The sequence below is a fragment of the Arachis ipaensis genome, chromosome B7 (genome assembly GCF_059453495.1).
Source record: "Arachis ipaensis isolate K30076 ecotype BB chromosome B7, ASM5945349v1, whole genome shotgun sequence".
NCBI classification, from domain to species: Eukaryota; Viridiplantae; Streptophyta; class Magnoliopsida; order Fabales; family Fabaceae; genus Arachis; species Arachis ipaensis.
Window position 1 is genome coordinate 3,411,204 of NC_142442.1, and position 19,789 is coordinate 3,430,992.

At 32.1% G+C, this 19,789-nt stretch overlaps 3 protein-coding genes and 1 pseudogene across 3 annotated transcripts; all 4 read right to left on the bottom strand.

Annotated features, from left to right (window-relative positions):
- Positions 1–201: 201 nt before the first annotated feature.
- On the bottom strand, positions 202–2,690 carry LOC107606532 (UPF0481 protein At3g47200-like; annotated as a pseudogene).
- Positions 2,691–4,299: 1,609 nt separating this feature from the next.
- Positions 4,300–7,016, bottom strand: LOC107606531 (UPF0481 protein At3g47200-like). Its single transcript, XM_016308583.2, has 2 exons — positions 6,942–7,016; positions 4,300–5,869 (listed from the first exon to the last, which is right to left on the bottom strand). The coding sequence occupies exon 2, from the start codon at positions 5,863–5,865 to the stop codon at positions 4,606–4,608; it is 1,260 nt and encodes a 419-aa protein (XP_016164069.2). The 5' UTR covers positions 5,866–5,869; positions 6,942–7,016; the 3' UTR covers positions 4,300–4,605.
- A 5,915-nt stretch (positions 7,017–12,931) lies between these two features.
- LOC107606530 (UPF0481 protein At3g47200-like) lies at positions 12,932–15,586 on the bottom strand. Its single transcript, XM_016308582.3, has 2 exons — positions 15,413–15,586; positions 12,932–14,377 (listed from the first exon to the last, which is right to left on the bottom strand). Exon 2 carries the CDS (start codon positions 14,373–14,375, stop codon positions 13,113–13,115), a length of 1,263 nt encoding a protein of 420 aa, XP_016164068.1. The 5' UTR covers positions 14,376–14,377; positions 15,413–15,586; the 3' UTR covers positions 12,932–13,112.
- Positions 15,587–17,608: 2,022 nt separating this feature from the next.
- Positions 17,609–18,865, bottom strand: LOC107606529 (UPF0481 protein At3g47200-like). Its single transcript, XM_016308581.2, has one exon. It carries the CDS (start codon positions 18,863–18,865, stop codon positions 17,609–17,611), a length of 1,257 nt encoding a protein of 418 aa, XP_016164067.2.
- Between the last annotated feature and the right edge of the window lie 924 nt (positions 18,866–19,789).

A 19,789-nucleotide genomic window follows, 5' to 3' on the forward strand; every position in this document is an offset into this window, starting at 1 on the left:
TCTAAATTATCACGAATTAGAGTACCTATTATTAGCAGTCCTTATCAACTTACAGGCAGAGCGTTGCATGGATCTATGTATATAGCATCCAACTTATTGCAACTTTAATTTGGACATATTAGCATGCATTAGATTGTAAAGCTTCTGTCTTCTCATGCAATAATACTGAAACTGGTTATATGTTGACAAAATGGAACCCAATTAGAACAATGGAAGAAACAATATCAATTCAAAAGTTCAAAATAGTAGCACATACAAATAACATAACATTGAAGCAACTATATATACCACTATATTATTAGCAGCACTTGCAGTAATCCACACCTTCTTAGTGAATTGTGGATGTCTACATTATTTAAACACATAAACCTCAAACCTACTACCATTAAACTTGGCGAAGAGAACATACGGTTTGAATAACAGTGAGAATTAGCAGCACAATTCCACCAAAGGAAGCTGCTGTCTTCCATGGAGAGGTGAAATAATCGCGCCTCAGAGTTGCCATTAGACTGTGCCATGGATGAATACAGTAGTCATCCAAATCATTACAAAACTTGAGATAACAAGCACTAGTCGTTGACACCACAGTATTCTTCCCAACACCACCGAATAGGTTAGCCACTTTACTTTCATAATCACCACCAAATATGCAACCGATTATTCCAGCTTTGATTAGGACACCAGCATCCTTGTTTGTTTTCATCAGGTGACCAAGGAATATAACATAATCAAGGATGTAGTGTTCTTTAGGATAGTGACACTGCTCCAAAGCCACAATGTTCCTCAAGAAAATTTCAGTCGCATCATCCGCTTCAATATGTGGAATATTAAGAGTACCACGTTCAAATTTCAAGTCTAGCATGCAGCCATGACTTGATTCATCTTTTTGGTGTCCATGACTTGATTTATTCTTTTGGTGTCTATGACTTGGTTTATTTGTTACTTGGAATTTGACTCCTGCTTCAACTAACTCAGATGCACTGTGACCAAGAACTAACGCTTTGGGTTCCCTTAAAAGTGGTGTTGTTGTATGAGATGGTGGCAAGTTGAAGTATCTAAGCAGATCAGTGAAGTGTTCTATACTGTTAGCATAAATGAAGGGAATCCACCACCATGTAAGTGAGAAGCAAAAGCTAGATTGTATATTTTCTCAACAACAAACAAAGGAACCTGATTTTCAAGTAATATCAAATCATCGCTTACCCGATTCCAAACCCAATCTTTTGAGAAGATAACATCATCCTCTGTTGTCCGCTCATAATCTCTGAGAAAAAGATCAATTACGAAGCAACAGTCTATGAATATCACCTTCACCAATTCATCTACTGTGAGTTCGATTTTCTCCGAGTAACATGCACGAATTTGAGGTTCCAATTGTTTCACGCAACTCACCAAATCGGACAAACTTGCTTCCGATCTTTGAATGAAATGTTGACAATAAAACTGTTTGTGCCCTTCCATGGTTACCAGTCTAGAATTTCCGTGATGCAGAGGGCCAATTGAAACAAGCACTGGGGTGTATGCATCTTCGCTTGATTGGCGGATTGGGTGGGGCACTTTATAGATGCAGCAGCTTTCGGTTGTAAACAAAGGTTGTGCCTTCTCCAGCATTGCTTCAACCTCTTTAGCTACATCATTCTCCATATATATATATCTATTCACATGCATGCATGATAATATAACCACCAGATTGAAAGAAAGGTAAGAACCGATAATGATTGATAAAAGCCAACCCTTTGTCTACAAGTTAATTACTTTAACAGTTAGTATAGTTCAATTTCTATGATCAGAAGGAAAAAGAGGTATAATCGGTATTGTCAGAAAAGGTATACATTATGTTTACAAATCTGATAAATTTTGACCAATACTTAACCAACACAGCATACATATATAAATAATAAATCAGTATACAGAACTTGAATACAAATACATAAAATTAAAAATTTGTGCATGCATTATACATATAGGTAACCTACTTTAGCACCCCTACTAATTATTACATATTAGATTTAGAAAAAAACAAGTGTTCCAATCGTATTATTGTTTAATTACCTGGTATGTTGAAGGATACAAGGGAGCGATAGTGATATTAATGCTCAATTCAATGGGGATGATGAAAATATGATACTTTAAAATGATTGATGAAGATATTGAATTAGTTAAGGAAGGAGTGAAGGAAACTGGTAAATATATAGAAATGACAGAGAAGAAAATGTGAGGCTGGCACGGAAAAGAAAATACTACCATATAGAAGTAAAGAATTTGTTCTTTAATTTAGTTTTTGTTTAATTTATGCATCAATTATTGTTTATTCAAGCTATTATTCCCTTACATTTTGGTGGTCCAAGGATAAATTTCTGCTTGCAGTGAAGATTAAGAATGATCTTGTTCTTAACCAAGAGAATCTAACATGACCAATGAGTATAACATAACATAGTCAGTGTCTCTGTCTCAGTAATATAGGGTTCCTCAACACAGTAATGTACCTAATTTTGATATTAAAAATATTGATAAAAAATAAGAGAAGATAAAATCTAAGACTTCCCTTTTATACCTAAAAGAAAGTTTTTAAATAGATGTAAAAATAAAGAAGTGATAAAACATCATTCAATTCTTCTATGTAAAAAAGCAAATATAACTATGTATTACTATTACTGTGTACATATATCATATGGTATGGCTCATCAATGAGAAACATATAAAAAATGAATGAAAGGAAGCAAATTAAAAGAATAGTATTAGAGATCTGAAAGCCTTCAAAAGTGATTGAAGATAGTGATTAAGTATTGAAGGAAGCCAACAACTATATATACATAATTTGTAAAAGGAAAAAAGAATGCAAACGAAGCAAAGAATTGAATATGTTCCTTATTAATGTAATATAGTTTGGTTAGGTACTAATTCTTTAACCTACGTTTTTTCTTTACTTTATTCCTATAACGGTTATTGTTAGTATAAGAATATTGAATAAGGTTAAAGAGAAGAGAGAAAGAGAAACAAGAAGAGAATGAGAGAGTACGTAGTGAATTGATAACAAGTATATATATCCTATGCTTGTCATGCAAGACTTACATACCAGAAATCTTGATAACTAACTTTCTTAACATGGATAACTAACTCTTACCGTGATGACTAACTTTCTTCACATATACTCTAATATTCCGTCAGAAACTAAGTGTTAATGTTGCAAATATGAGGAGTAGTGTATGAAATTAGTCTCATATTAAAGAAAGTAAGGATGAGTCATGAGTTTATAAAATGAGAAACTCAAACTTTGATGTTTTGAATTGAATATTGTGTCTTCTCATCTTATATTCTTTCACTTGCATGTCCAATTTTGTATTGATGAATTGCTTCAATTCCTAGGGAAAAAAAAAAACTTAGCTCTCTAAGATCTTTAAGTAAAAATGTAGAATGTAATTGCTTTAATATTTTTGATATTTCATAATCATCATTTCATATTTTTGCTCTAAGGTTTTTAATTTTTCCTGAAAAGTTTGGAAAAAATAAATGACGTTTTAGCTAGAATGATTTTATTTCATGGATTTCTTCTTTCTTTTTTTTTTTTTTTTTTATAATAACATGAAAACTTGAAAATTCTTAGCGTAAAAATTTAGTAAGTCGTAGTAAATAAAGCAAATATAATGACCTTCTCTTTTTCTTGTACTATGTATATATTTTTCCTATCTCTACCACCCTACCTATACGAGTGCATGTTTATTTATTTCTCTCTAATCACTTTGGTAGTGTTTTTCTTTCTAGCTAAATCTCATTATCAATATTATTATGAAAAAGTATAAGTAAATAACTTTTAATCAATCAATATTAAACAACTGTAATTAATAATTATTAATTATATATTTTTTTAAAAAAAAATTGAATAATCATTAATTAATGATAATTTAAAAAATTAAAATTACCAATTGATGAAAAGTTGGTTGGTAATTAATTGGTTGGGTGTTAATTACCAACGACTTTCTTGAATAACATGAACAACTATCAATAAAATAAAAATATATTACACCTCCAAATTACTCACTTAAATTTTAAATTAGAATAACCATCCGCGCACCTAATGAAATGAACATCCAATATATCTATTGTTTACATTGTTTACCAATGTTGTTAATTACCTATACTTTTTCATCTATATATTATTGACCAAATTGAATGATGCAACAATAATATCAATACAAAGCTCAAAAGAATAATCACATATGTTACAATAATTGTCATGATATAATTCACCTCAAAAGTTTAAACGAAAAAAAAAACAATATAAATAATTATATCTCTAACAACAATCTTAATTAAATTAAGGTGGAAAATCAAATGCAGTCGACTTCATGTAAAGTTGATATTGAGAGCCGTTAAATGATTTGACTGATTTGACTAAATTTTCATCTAACGGCTCTCAGATATCAACTTCACGTGAAGTCGACTTCACCTTGAGTTTTTACCTTAAATTAATGAAAGAATACAAATTAAATTAGAATCTGTAATGGAGTCTTGGCAATAATAACGTAACACACCTCAAATTTAAGTAGCCTCTTTTTGAGGATATATATGTAGTAGCTAGTAAAAGTAGTGTGTAAAACCTTAGTGCTACTCATCGCACTTAACTTGGAGAATAGAACATACGGTCTGAACAACAGTAAGAAGGAGCAATATAATTCCAGCAATGGAAGCCGCTGTCTTCCATGGAGTGGTGAAATAATCGCGTCTGAGAGTTGCCATTTTAGTGTGGCAAGGATGCTTATAGTAAGCTTTCAAATCATCACAAATTTTGAGATAATTAGCATTGACATTTGACACTATAAGATTTTTATCAACATCGTTGAAGAGCTTAGCCACTGAAGTGTCATTACCACTCATCATACTCTCAATTATTCCAGCTTTGATGAGGACATCCGCATCCTTGTCTCTGTTGACAAGTCGAGTAAGGAAGCTAACATAGTCAGTGATGTAGTGGTCATAAGGATAGTGACACTGTTCCAAAGCCACAATGTTCCTCAACAAAAGTTCAGTGGAATCATGGACTATAATGTGTGGGATTTTAAGGATACCATGCTCAAATTCCAAGTCAAGTATGCAGCCATGACTTGATTTATTTACTTGGAACTTGACTCCTGCTTCAACTAACTCAGATGCACTGTGACCAAGGACTAAGGATCCACGATTCCTTGAAGGTCTTTTATGAGATGGTGGCAAGATGAAGTATCTATACAGATCAGTAAAGTGTGCTATACTGCTACTAGCCGGTGTTAACACTCCTTTGTTGAAATATGAAAAATAAATAACAGCAAGCAACATAAATGAAGGGAATCTACCACCATGTATGCGAGAAGCAAAAGCTAGATTGTATATCTTCTCAAAAACAAACAAAGGAACCTGATTCTCAAGTAATATCAAATCATACATTACCCCGGTAAGCATCCACGATTTTGATAAGATAACATCATCCTCTGTAGTCTTCTGATAATCTCTGAGAAAAAGCTCAATTATGAAACAACAGTCTATGAATATCACCTTCACCAACTCATTCGCAGTCAGATCGATCTTCTCTGAGTAACATGCACGAATTTGTGGTTCCAACTGTTGCACGCAACTCACCAAATCGCTCAAACTTGCCTCCGATCTTTGAATCATGTGTTGAGAATAAAATTGTTTCTGGCCTTCCATGGATACCAACCCAGAATTCCCGTGATGAAGTGGGCCAACAGAAACAATCACCGGGGTATATGCATCCTTGTTTGATTGGCGAATCTCATGGGGTACCTTGTAGATGCAGCAGCTTTTGGTTGTAAACAAAGGTTGTGCCTTCTTCAGCATTTCTTCAAGCTCTGTAGCTACATCATTCTCCATATATCTATGCATGTGCACAAGAGAAAGAAAGAAAAAAAAAAAAAAAAGAAATAAGGTTAGAAATGATACAAGAAAAATATTAGTGGATTACTATAATTTATTATTTTTATCCATTATTTAGTCGTTAATGTTCAAAATATGGGATAAATTATATTGTTTGAGTACTAGACTAAAAAAATTAATTAGACTACAGAAATTAAATTGATAATTAAGTGATAACAAAAAATAATAAATTTTGAATATTTCTTATTTAATATATAAATGATATTTTATGTAAAAATAATAATTAAATATATTAAATTATCTAATTATTATTTTTATATAAAATTATCTTTATATGAATAGGCAATAATATTCATAAAAACCATGCATGCGTAAAGATTTTATTATAAAATTGGCTAGCTAAATCTTGAACTTGTTATTCAAGTTTAATTTCTCAGTTCATCAGAAGTAAACATTGTGTTGGTACACTTGTGACATATATATATATATATATATTGGATAAGAATGAAAACAAATTTAAAAATCTTATCTTCCCAACTTTTTTTTATTTAATTTATTTTCATCTTGTATTTAAACACAACTTTTTTATACTAAAAATATTGACCTCTTAACATTCTCATTAGTATAATTAATATGTATTTATCTTACATAAAATTTACACACAAATTAATAAAAAAAAAATGCACATATGAATTATATTTTAGATTTTGCACGCTTTTTAGAAGTGTATGTTAACAAAAAAATAAAATAAAATAAAACTATGGCTGACGACTAACGGAGCTCAATTTGGAAAACAAAATCAATACACTTATTAATATATTTTAAAAATTATTTTAAAATATAATATAATTTATCTAGAAAAATCACTCCACGTGATAGAATTTGGTATATCCTTATTAAAAGCATCAAATTATTAATTTAAATGAAATTTTGTGTCTAAATATCATATTGAAAAATAATCAAAGAATATATCCGAAAACTATTTAAAAATAAGTCAATATAGAACGTGGGAGGCTAACTAGCTATTAGATATTAAATTAGAGAAAAACACGTATTTCCATCGTATTGTTTACCTGGTATGTTGAAATATACCTGGTATGTGCAATTCAATGTGGATGATGAAAATATGGTACTTTAAAATGATTGGTGAAGATATTGAATTAGCTAAGGAAGAGTGAAGGAAACTATGGTAAATATATAGAAATGACAAAAATGAATAAATAAAACGTGCGGCTGCTGGCATGAAAAAGAGAATACTGTACTACATACCATATAGAATTGAAGTAAAGAATTAATTCTTTAATTTAGTTTTTGTTTAGGTACCAGTTGTTTATTCAAGCTATTCCCTTGCATTTTGGTGGTCCATGAGAGTACACAACACAATTTCACCAAATAGTTTTACACAAATATCTCATGATATATAATTCTCTTTGAATAGTTTCTACTTTTCAAATTTATTTGGTAAAAAGGTAATTATTATTTAAAAGACCACGTACCATTAATATTTTTTTTTCATTAGCACTATCAAAAGATAGAGAGAGAATAAATAAAGAAGTAGAGTGTATATAAGGGTTAAATAGAGTGTATATATATCTAATGATAATTAGTGAAGTGTTTTACCCTGCACGCCATTTAACAAAATGAAATAAAATATTTAATCTCAATTGTTAGATTAAGGCTCCAATTATTCTAAAATACTATATGCTAACCAAGAAAACTATTGAAGCTGAAGAACTCTGTTACTAAGTACTTATTGATTTTTACAACTTCAGAAAAATTCAGTTTAAAATTTGAAAGGCAGAAGAAATTAATTAAATTATTAATTTATTCTGATATGTTTAATTTGAGAAAAAATAATAATGAAATTTTAGCATGATTTGGTCTCATGGAATTTTTTTCTTTTTTATGATAAAATCAAAAGTTGAAAATTATTGGTGTAAACAATTTATTATTAAGTCGTATTAAAAATAAAGCAAATATAATGACCATTTCTCTTTTTCTTGTTTTATTAATGTTTCCTATCTCTACTCTATATTGTGAAAATTAGTAAAACTAATTTTAGAAAATATATAAATAAATAATAACTAAATAAAATGAGAGGAAATAAACAATCTTAGTTTATAACCTTAGAATTTTAGTGGTTGAAAAAGAGAAGAATTATATACCTGTAATTGACGGATGGTTCATATTGAAGAGAGTCACATATAAATTGAGTTTTTCTTTAATTCATTTCAATCAAGTCATCCAAAGAGAATAACATAATATTTCTTTGAGTAGTTTTCTTCTATATATATAGAGAGAAGTGTGTTCTCCTTTTGTCAAGAGAGAGTGTTATTGTAGTCTCCTTGTGATAGAGAGAAGTTGTAATTCTCAAAAAAAGTTATTCAATTGTTTCCATATTTTATACAAATTTCTAATTTTTCATCTCTATATTTTGCTGTGTCATTTGTCTGGCACCTAACAGTGGTATCAGAGCCAAAGGTTGCTGATTAATATTTTTTTTTCCGCTGCGAGTTACCGTTTAAAAAAAATGGCAGCAAAGTATGAAATTTCAAAATTCAGTGGGAGTAATTTTTCCATATGGAAATTGAAGATAAAAGCCATTATGAGAAAAGACAATTGCGTGACAGCAATTGAAGGTAGACCCACTGGAATTACAGATGAAAAATGGAAGGAGATGGACAACAATGCTGTTGCAAACTTACACTTGGCACTAGCTGATTCAGTTTTATCAAGTGTAGCAGAGAAAAAGACAGCAAAGGAAATTTGGGATGCTCTCACCAAATTATATGAAGTCAAGTCACTTCACAACAAGATATTCTTGAAGAGAAGACTTTATACTTTTCGAATGAGTGAATCCACATCGGCAACGGATCACATCAACAATCTAAATACGCTATTTTTCCAACTCTCATCGTTGGAATATACCATAGCGAAAAATGAACGTGCAGAGCTCTTACTTCAAAGTCTACCAGATTCATATGATCAGCTTATCATTAACTTAACTAATAATGTTTTGACTGATTATCTTTCTTTTGATGACATGGCTGCTGCGGTTCTTGAAGAAGAATCTAGGCGCAAGAATAAGGAAGATAGATTAGAAAGCTCAAAACAAGTAGAGGCTTTGTTGATGACAAGAGGGAGATCAATGGAGCGTGGTTTCAGTGGGAGTCAAAGTAAACCAAAGTCACAAAATAAGAAGCAGGTCAAATGCTACAATTGTGGTAAGAGAGGGCACTTCAAAAAAGATTGTTGGAATAAGAAGAGTATAGAGAAGGTTCCAGAAGGATCAAGTTCTCAAGGATGTATTGCAAGTACCTCTAATGATGGAGAAATCCTGTATGGCGAAGCAACAATTGGTTCTAAAGGCAGTAAACAGCTCACTGATGTTTGGATTGTTGATTCAGGAGCAACATGGCACATGACTCCTCATCGTGATTAGTTTTGTACATATGAACCTGTCTTGGAAGGATCTGTGTTTATGGGAACCGATCATGCCTTAGAAATTGTTGGAATTGGTACTGTCAAAATAAAAATGTTTGATGGTTCTATTCGTTCACTTCAAGGGGTAAGACACGTGAAAGGCTTGAAGAAGAATTTGTTGTCGATTGGGCAATTGGATGAATTTGGTTGTAAGACCCATATTGAAGGTGGGATCTTAAAAGTTGTTAAAGGAGCTCTTGTGGTAATAAAAGCAGAAAAGATTGCAGCAAATCTATACATGCTTATGGGAGATACTTTGCAAGAGGCAGAGGCATCAGTTGCTTCAACAAGCCAAGAAGAAATGACGATGATATGGCATTGCAAACTAGGCCACATGTCAGAACGAGGCTTGAAGATTCTTGTAGAACGTAATCTCATTCCCGGGCTCAAATCGGTAAACTTACCATTTTGTAAGCACTGCGTTACAAGCAAACAACATAGATTGACGTTTGGTAGATCAACTGCTCGGAGCAAGCACATATTGGAGTTGATTCATTCTGATGTGTGGGAATCGCCGGAGATATCCCTAGGAGGAGCAAAATATCTTGTATCATTTATTGATGATTACTTTAGGAGGCTATGGGTGTACCCGATCAAGAAAAAGTCAGACGTGTTTGCGATGTTCAAAGAGTTCAAAGCAAAGTTAGAACTTGAATCTGGAAAGAAGATCAAGTGTTTAAGGACAGATAATGGAGGAGAATATGTTGATGGTGATTTTCTAACATTTTGCAAGCAAGCAGGTATTCAACGACAATTCATAGTTGCATATACGCCTCAGCAAAATGGTGTAGTAGAGCGAATGAATAGGACTCTCCTAGAAAGAGCACGAGCTATATTGCAAACTGCAGGTTTAGCCAAGTCTTTTTGGGCAGAAGCTGTTAAAACCGCCTGTTATGTGATAAATCGGTCACCATCAACTACAATTGGGTTAAAGACACCAATGGAGATGTGGCAAGGTAAGCCACCTAATTATTCTTCTTTACATATATTTGGTTGTCCTGTGTACGTGATGTACAATTCCCAAGAAAGAACAAAGCTAGACCCAAAGTCTAGAAAATGTATATTCTTGGGTTATGCTGACGGTGTTAACGGGTATCGCCTGTGGGATCCCACTGCCCGCAAGGTAGTTGTCAGTAGAGATGTGATATTTGCAGAAGATGAATTGCAAAAAGAACAAGAAAATGACAGCACTATTAAAGAGATAACCACTGTTCAAATAGATGAAAAATGCAGAGAAGGTGATCTTTCTGAAGCAGAACCACAGCACGAAGAACAAGAAGCAGAGGCTAATGACATAGAAGTTCGTCGATCCACTCGACAAAGAAGAACACCATCATGACACTCAAATTATGTTTTGACAAACCATGATGCATATTGTCTTTTGACAAAAGATGGAGAGCCAACAACTTTTATGGAGGCTATGCGCAATCCAGACGCTTCTATGTGGATGACAGCAATGCAAGAAGAAATTGAGGCATTACATAGGAACCATACCTGGAAACTTGTTGAACTTCCAGCAGGTCGGAAAGCCATTGGTAACAAATGGGTTTACAAGATCAAACGAGATAGTAATGATCAGGTGGAACGATATCGTGCAAGATTGGTTGTCAAGGGATATGCTCAGAAAGAAGGTATTGACTTCAATGAAATATTTTCTCCGGTGGTGAGACTAACTACTATTAGAGTAGTTTTGGCTATGTGTGCTGCATTTGATTTACATCTAGAGCAATTAGATGTAAAGACTGCTTTTCTTCATGGAGAACTTGAAGAAGAGATATATATGCTTCAACCAGAAGGTTTTGAAGAACAAGGAAAAGAAAACTTGGTTTGCAGGTTAACTAAATCTCTGTACGGTCTAAAGCAGGCGCCAAGGTGTTGGTACAAGAGATTTGATTCTTTCATTATTAGTCTTGGATACAACAAACTTAGTTCAGATCATTGTACTTATTACAAGAGGTCTGGTGATAATGATTTTATCATTCTACTGTTGTATGTGGATGACATGTTGGTGGTAGGTCCCAACAAAGATCAAATCCAAGAATTGAAGGCACAGTTGGCTAGGGAGTTTGATATGAAAGACTTGGGACCAGCAAACAAGATTTTAGGGATGCAAATTTACCGAGACAAAAAGGATAGGAAGATTTGGCTATCGCAAAAGAATTATTTGAAGAAAATCTTGCAACGCTTCAATATGCAAGAATGTAAGCCAATTTCAACCCCACTTCCTATGAATTTCAAATTATCCTCAAGTATGTGCCCTAGTAGTGAAGCAGAGAGGATGGAAATGTCTCGAGTACCGTATGCATCAGTGGTGGGAAGCCTTATGTATGCCATGATCTGTACAAGGCCAGATATTGCTCAAGCAGTTGCGGTGGTAAGTCGATTTATGGCAGATCCGGGTAAAGAGCATTGGAATGTTGTTAAGAGGATCTTGAGATACATCAAAGGAACCTCAAATGTTGCATTATATTTTGGAGGATCAGAATTCATTGTCAATGGATATGTCGACTCAGACTTTGCAGGTGATCTTGATAAACAAAAATCTACTACAGGCTATGTGTTTACACTTGCAGGAGGAACTGTGAGCGCAGCTGGCTATCTAAATTACAGACTGTTGTAGCTTTATCTACTACAGAAGCTGAATATATGACAGCTACACAAGCATGCAAGGAAGCTATTTGGATCCAAAGGTTGATAGAAAAACTCGGGCACAAACAACAGAAGATTTCTGTGTATTGTGATAGTCAGAGTGCCTTGCACATTGCAAGGAATCCTGCCTTTCATTCAAGAACAAAACACATTGGAGTACAATATCACTTTGTTCGGGAAGTAGTAGAAGAAGGAAGTGTTGATATGCAGAAGATTCACACTAAAGATAACCTAGCAGATGCCATGACAAAACCAATCAACACAGAAAAGTTTGAATGGTGTAGATCCTCATACGGCCTATGGAATACATGAGCAACATGAATTTTGAAAATTTATCAAAATTAGCTTTAAGTGGGAGATTGTGAAAATTAGTAAAGCTAATTTTAGAAAATATATAAATAAATAATAACTAAATAAAATGAGAGGTAATAAACAATCTTAGTTTATAACCTTAGAATTTTAGTGGTTGAAAAAGAGAAGAATTATATACCTCTAATTGACGGATGGTTCATATTGAAGAGAGTCACCTATAAATTGAGTTTTTCTTTAATTCATTTCAATCAAGTCATCCAAAGAGAATAACATAATATTTCTTTGAGTAGTTTTCTTCTATATATATAGAGAAAAGTGTGTTCTCCTTTTGTCAAGAGAGAGTGTTATTGTAGTCTCCTTGTGATAGAGAGAAGTTGTAATTCTCAAAGAAAGTTATTCAATTGTTTCCATATTTTATACAAATTTCTAATTTTTCATCTCTATATTTTGCTGTGTCATTTGTCTGGTATCTAACATATATGAGTGCATGTTTATTTGTTTCTCTAATCACTTTGCTAGTGTTTTCTTTTCTAGCTAAATCTTCTTAATATTATTATATATCATTGACAATATGGAACGCGACAATAATATATATCAATTACAATTTACAAAGCTCAAATTAAAAGAGTTGTCACATATATTATACAATGTTAATTAAATTAAAAGAAAGAACAGAAATTAAAATATACCATGCAGTCTTGGCAATAATATAATAACTAAGACAATACAAATTTAAGTAGATTATTGAATCAACCACCTTCAGAAGCTCATGAATAGCTTGCCTTTTTTTGTAGCTATAGTTATTTAACTTGGAGAATAGAACATACGGTCTGAATAACAGAAAGAAGGAGCAATATAATTCCAGCAATGGAAGCTGCTGTCTTCCATGGAGTGGGGAAATAATCGCGTCTCAGGGTTGCCATTTTAGTGTTGCAAGGATGCTTGTAATAAGCATTCAAATCATCACAAATTTGGAGATAATTAACATTATAATTTTCCACTACAATATGTTTATCAACATCTCTGAATAGCTTAGCCACTGAAGTGTCACTACCACTTACATCACTCTGAATTATTCCAGCTTTGATGAGAACATCCGCATCCCTGTTTGAGTTGACAAGTTGTTCGAGGAAGTTAACATAGTCAGCGATGTAGTGTTCATGAGGATAGTGACATTGTTCCAAAGCCACAATGTTCCTCAACCAAACTTCAGTGGAATCATCTACAATAATATGCGGGATTGTAAGAACACCATGTTCAAATTTCAAGTCTAGTATGTCAATAGGACTTGATTTATTTACTACTTGGAACTTCAGTCCTGCTTCAACTAACTCAGATGCACTGTGACCAAGAACCAAATCTTTGTGTTTTCTTTCACAAGGTCGTCGTTTTTGTAAAATAAAGTATCTAAACAAATCAGTGAAGTGCACTATTTGGTCGTTGACATTATTGATGTTGATATTTTCAGTTGAGAAATAAGTCAAATAACCGCAAGAAAGATCCATAAACGAAGGGAATTCATCGTCACCATCAGGAGAAGCAAAAGCTAGATTGTATAGCTTCACGAAAACAAAAAGAGGAAGTTGATTCTCGAGTAACAACAAATCATAGGTTAGCCGAAGCTTCAGCCATGGTTTTGAGAAGATAACATCATCCCTTGTCATCCACTTATAATTTCTGAGGAAAAGCTCAATTACGAAACCACAATCTACCAATATCAACTTCACGAATTCATCTACTGTGAGATCGATCTTCTCAGAATAACATACACGGATTTGTGGTTCGAACTCTCTAACACAACTCATCAAATCGGTCAAACTTGCCTTGGATCTTTCAATAAAATGTCTGCAATAAACCTGCTTGTGGCTTTCCATATTTAAAACCCTTGGATTTTGATGATGAAGAGGGCCAACAGAAACAACCATGGGGGTGTATGCATCTTCATTGGTTTGCCGGATATCGTGGGGCACCTTGTAGATGCAGCAGCTTTTGTTTGAAAACAGAGGCTGTGCCTTCTCCAGCATAGCTTCAAACTCTATAGCTACATGATCCTCATTTTCCATATCTATGATAATATATATATCAAGGTGATGATAGTTGTAAACTCTTATTTTCTCAAGATGAAAGATTTGAAGGCAAGTTATGATACTGAAATAATGAATTCATTTCACAAAATTATTTAACGAATTATTCATTTTAATTAATTTTTTACGAGTTTTGAGTTAGTTTATATTTTTTCTAATTAAAAAAATTGTTAATTATTAAAATTCTTTTAAATAATACTATATGCATCATTTCTAATTGGAAAAGTCTAGGGGGCAGCAATTTTATTGCATTTTGGCCAGCATGTAACCAGTAGAGAAAGGTGAGCCATTGGATGAAATCTCACACCAATCTCACACCATCAAATCATCATTGATGGCTACCAATCACAAATACTGCTGGCCCCCTAGTATTACTCTTTCTAATTTATGTACATCTTTTTTTTTATATTTTATTTTTTATATAAGAAGTGAAAGAAATTTTTTTAAAAAAAAAACATCTTTTATACCATAAAAAGAAAGTGTAAATAAAAAATATAAACACCATTTTATTTTATTTTATTTTTTGGTTAGAAGTAATAAATTACTCTAAGAAAAAACAACTATATATATATATATGTGCATAAATATATATTATCTATTTATTTTTCAAGGTGTATTTTTTGAAAAAACAAAAATAAAAACATGAAATTATATAATTGAAACTCATAGACAAAATAATTAGGTGAAGATGGCGTTTTTAAGTATGTTTTAATTTATAATTATAGTAGATATTATCAAAATTTATTATCAGTATAAAATATATATTAAAATGACTCATATAACAATTTTGTTTAATATATTGGCTTGCTAGCTAGCTAAATCTTTATCTTAGTTAACTTTCCATCTTCAAAAGAAAAGAAAAATTGATGTAATTAGCAGTATGACAAGAGACAAACATTGAATCTTATGCATGTGCATGCTTATGCCTAATTATTATGCTACTTGTGACATATTTATGTTGGACAAGAATGAAAGGAAATTTGTAATACACAATATAAATTTGTCCACTCGTTTACCTGGTATACGTTGGAATAGACAAGCTAAGAGAGCAGTAATAATAATGATATTATTGTCCAAAACTGTGTCCAATTCAATGTGGATGATATGTATGTGCAAACCGTAGAGTAGCACCCACCAGATTCAACTTGGATGATGAAAATTATTTGAAATATCACTTCTAAATGATTATGAAGATGCCGAATTTAGCTAGCGAAAGAGTGAAAGAAAATGGTAAAATATATAGAAATGACAAAAAGAAAAATGTGAGGCATGACAAAGTGAATACTGCCATATAGAGAAGTAAAGAATTTGTTCTTTAATTTAGTTTTTGCATACGTACCAATTCTTTATTCAAGGTATTCCATTACATTTTGGTAGTTCAAGAATAAATTTTCAGTGAAGATTGTTCAAGTTCATTTTTTGATTGAATTAAAAGTGTGAGAGTACCGGGTTCCTGTTCAGTTTTTGTTCAACTTCATTTTTTTAAATCAAATCTCCGGAAATGAATTGTATTTTTTAAATAAAACTTCAAAAATGATCCATCAATAGGGATAAATTATAAAAAATACCACGGCAAATTGTAAAAGGTGAATTTATTGTGGCAAATTATAAATACATTATAACTCAATAAATTATGAATTTACATTATTTTTAGATAATTTATCTTTGTTTATGTCTATAGATGCTTTCTATTAATCTATGCGTGCATATGCTCATTTATGTGTGTCAGTCAACTATTGTTGTTGAAAGTTATTGACTTTTTAGAATTTGATAGAGGAGTGAATTATATTGAATAAATATGTAAAATATGAGAGAAATATATTCTAGTATGTACCTATTTTTGATATTAAAAATATTGATAAACATAGGGAAGATAAAATCTAAGACTTCCCTTGTATACCTAAAAGAAAGTTTTTAAATAGATGTATAAATAAAAAAGTGATAAAACATCATTCCATTCTTCTATGTAAAAAAGCACATATAACTATGTATTACTATTACTGTGTACATATATCATAAGGTATGGCTCAATGAGAAACATATAAAAAATGAATGCAAGGAAGCAAATTAAAAGAATAGTACTAGAGATCAGAAAGCCTTCAAAAGTGATTGAAGATAGTGATTAAGTATTGAAGGAAGCCAACAACTATATATACATAATTTGTAAAAGGAAAAAAGAATGCAAAGGAAGCAAAGACTTGAATATGTTACTTCTTAATGTAATATAGTTTGGTTAGGTACAGGTACTAATCCTTTAACCTACCTTTTTTTCTTTACTTATTGTTAGTATAGGAATATTGAATTAGGTTGAAGAGAAGAGAGAAAGAGAAACAAGAAGAGAATGAGAGAATACGTAGTGAATTGATAACAAGTATATATATCCTATGCTGTCATGCAAGACTTACATACCAGAAATCTAACTAACTCTTATTGTGATAACTAACTTATACTCTAATATCCCTAAACTGCGTGTTAATATTGCAAGTGTGAGGAGTAGTGTATGAAATTAGTTCTATATTAAAGAAAATAACAAAAAATAAAAAATTTATAAGATAACAGACCATTAATTTTTTATCTTAAAATTTTGAATTAGATGTAATATTTATGTTTTAATATTTTTTATATTTCATAATCATCTTTTCATATTTTTGCTCTAAGGTTTTTAATTTTTCCTGACAAGTTTGGAAAAAATAAATGACATTTTAGCTAGCATGATTTCATTACATGGATTTCTTCTTTTTTTTTTTTTTTTTCTTTTTGATGATAACATGAAAACTTAAAAATTCTTAGCGTAAAAATTTAGTGAGTCATAGTAAATAAAGCAAATATAATGACCTTCTCTCTTTCTTGCTCTATGTATTTTTCCTATCTCTACCACGGCCTACCTGTATGAGTGCATGTTTGTTTATTTCTATCTAATCACTTTGGTAGTGTTTTGCTTTCTAGCTAAATCTCATTATCAATATTATTATATATTATTTACGAAATTGAATAATGCAACAATAATATCAATACAAAGCTGAAAAGAGTAGTCACATATATTACAATAATTGTCATGATATCATTCATGACAACAAATTAATGAAAGAATACAAATTAAATTAGAATCCGTAATAGAGTGTTGCAATAATATAATAACTAGCAAATCTCCAATTTAAGTAGCCTCTTTTGTGAATGCAGGTGGCTATAGTAGTAGCCTTAATACTAGTTATTTAAGAATGAAGCTGGAGAATGGAACATACAGTCTGAATAACAGTAAGAAGGAGCAATACAATTCCAGCAATAGAAGTTGCTGTCTTCCATGGAGTGGTGAAATAATCGCGTCTCAGAGTTGCTATTTTAGTGCGGCAGGGATGTTCGTAAAAAGCATTCAAATCATCACAAATTTTGACACAATTGGCATTATGATTTATCAGTATAGTATTCTTATCAACATCTCTGAATAACTTAGCCACTGAAGTGTCATTACCACTTATATCACTCTGAATTATTCGAGCTTTGATGAGGACATCCGCATCCTTGTTTGTGTTGACAAGTTGAGCAAGGAAGTTAACGTAGTCAGTGATGTAGTGATGTCGAGGATAGTGACACTGCTCCAAAGCCACAATGTTCCTCAACCAAACTTCAGTCCTATCATGCACTATAACGTGTGGGATTTTAAGAATACCATGTTCAAATTCCAAGTCAAGTATGCAATGACTTGATTTATTTACTTGGAACTTCAGTCCTGCTTCAACTAACTCAGATGCACTGTGACCAAGAACAAACGGTGCAAGGTTCCTTGAAGGTATTCTATGAGATGGTGGCAAGTGGAAGTATCTAAGCAGATCAGTGAAGTGTGCTATACTGCTACTAGCCGGTGTTAACACTCCTTGTTTGTTGTAATATGAAAAATATATGTCAGCAGCAAGCCACATAAATGAAGGGAATCGACCACTATCTAAGCGAGAAGCAAAAGTTAGATTGTATATTTTCTCAACAACAAACAAAGGAACCTGATTCTCAAGTAATATCAAATCATATCTCACTCGATGCTCCTTCCAATCTTTTGGGAGGATAACATCATCCTCTGTCTTCTGCGCCAAACTTCTGAGGAAAAGCTCAATTATGAAACAACAGTCTATGAATATCACCTTCACCAACTCATCCGCTGTCAGATCGATATTCTCAGAGTAACATGCACGGATTTGTGGTTCCAACTGTTGCACGCAACTCACCAAATCGCTCAAACTTGCCTCCGATTTTCCAACCAAGTGTTGGCAATAAACCTGTTTGTGACCTTCCATGGTTACCAGTCTGGAATTCCGGTGATGAAGAGGGCCAATAGAAACAAGTACTGGGGTGTATGCATCTTCGTTTAATTGACGGATTTCATGGGGCACCTTGTAAATACAGCAGCTTTTGGTTGTAAACGAAGGTTGTGCCTCCTTCAGCATTGCTTCCAACTCTTTAGCTACATGATTCTCCATATATCTATATAGCGCCACCAGGAAGAAGAAAGGTTATAGAAATGATAATAATTAATGAAAGCCATGCACGCATGAACCTTTTCTCTACAAGTTATGGACAAATTTAGCTACCTATATCTATATTCAGACGAGGCAAGCATTCTGTTTATAACTGACAATTTTTTTACCAACACAAGATACATAACTATATATAAATAAATAAATAAATTAGTGTAATTTGTATTTATATTATACAGAATTTGAATATGAATTGATAAAATAAATAATATGTATTTGCATGCACTGTACATATAAAGGACAGAGTAGATAGCCTGCCTTATAATTCCTACTAATTATTAGATATTAGATTTTTAAAAAAAGATAAATAAATAAGTGTTTCCATCGTGTCGTTTACCTGGTAATTGGTATGTGAAAATATACAAGGAAGCGTTAATGATATTAGTGTTCACTTCAATGTGGATGATGAAAATATGATACTTTCAAATGATTGATGAAGATACTGATTAATTAGCTAAGGCAAGAGTGAAGGAAACTGGTAAATATATAGAAATGACAAAAAAACGGTGAGACTGACATGAAAAAGAGAAAACTACCACATATAGAAGTAAAGAATTTTTTCTTTAGTTTAGTTTTTGTTTAGGTACCAATTGTTTATTCAAGCTATTCCCTTGCATTTTGGTGGTCCATGGATCAGATAAATTTGCAGTGAAGATTGTTGGAACTCATTTTGGGATAGAAGTTATTAAGGAGGTCAAAACCTTGCCACTAATCATTTCCTGATTTGTAGATAGACCATAGTCATCATATTCAATTCACCAAAGGTATAGTCATATTAGAGTGAGAATACCATGTTCAAAATCTAAGTCTAACAATATATTTGTAACTGATTTTAATGTATACATACATAATATAATCTATTAAATT

Bases quoted from the DNA above. Each gene is read 5' to 3' on its own strand.
- LOC107606531 (XM_016308583.2), bottom strand. From the start codon at position 5,865: ATGGAGAATGATGTAGCTACAGAGCTTGAAGAAATGCTGAAGAAGGCA.
- LOC107606530 (XM_016308582.3), bottom strand. From the start codon at position 14,375: ATGGAAAATGAGGATCATGTAGCTATAGAGTTTGAAGCTATGCTGGAG.
- LOC107606529 (XM_016308581.2), bottom strand. From the start codon at position 18,865: ATGGAGAATCATGTAGCTAAAGAGTTGGAAGCAATGCTGAAGGAGGCA.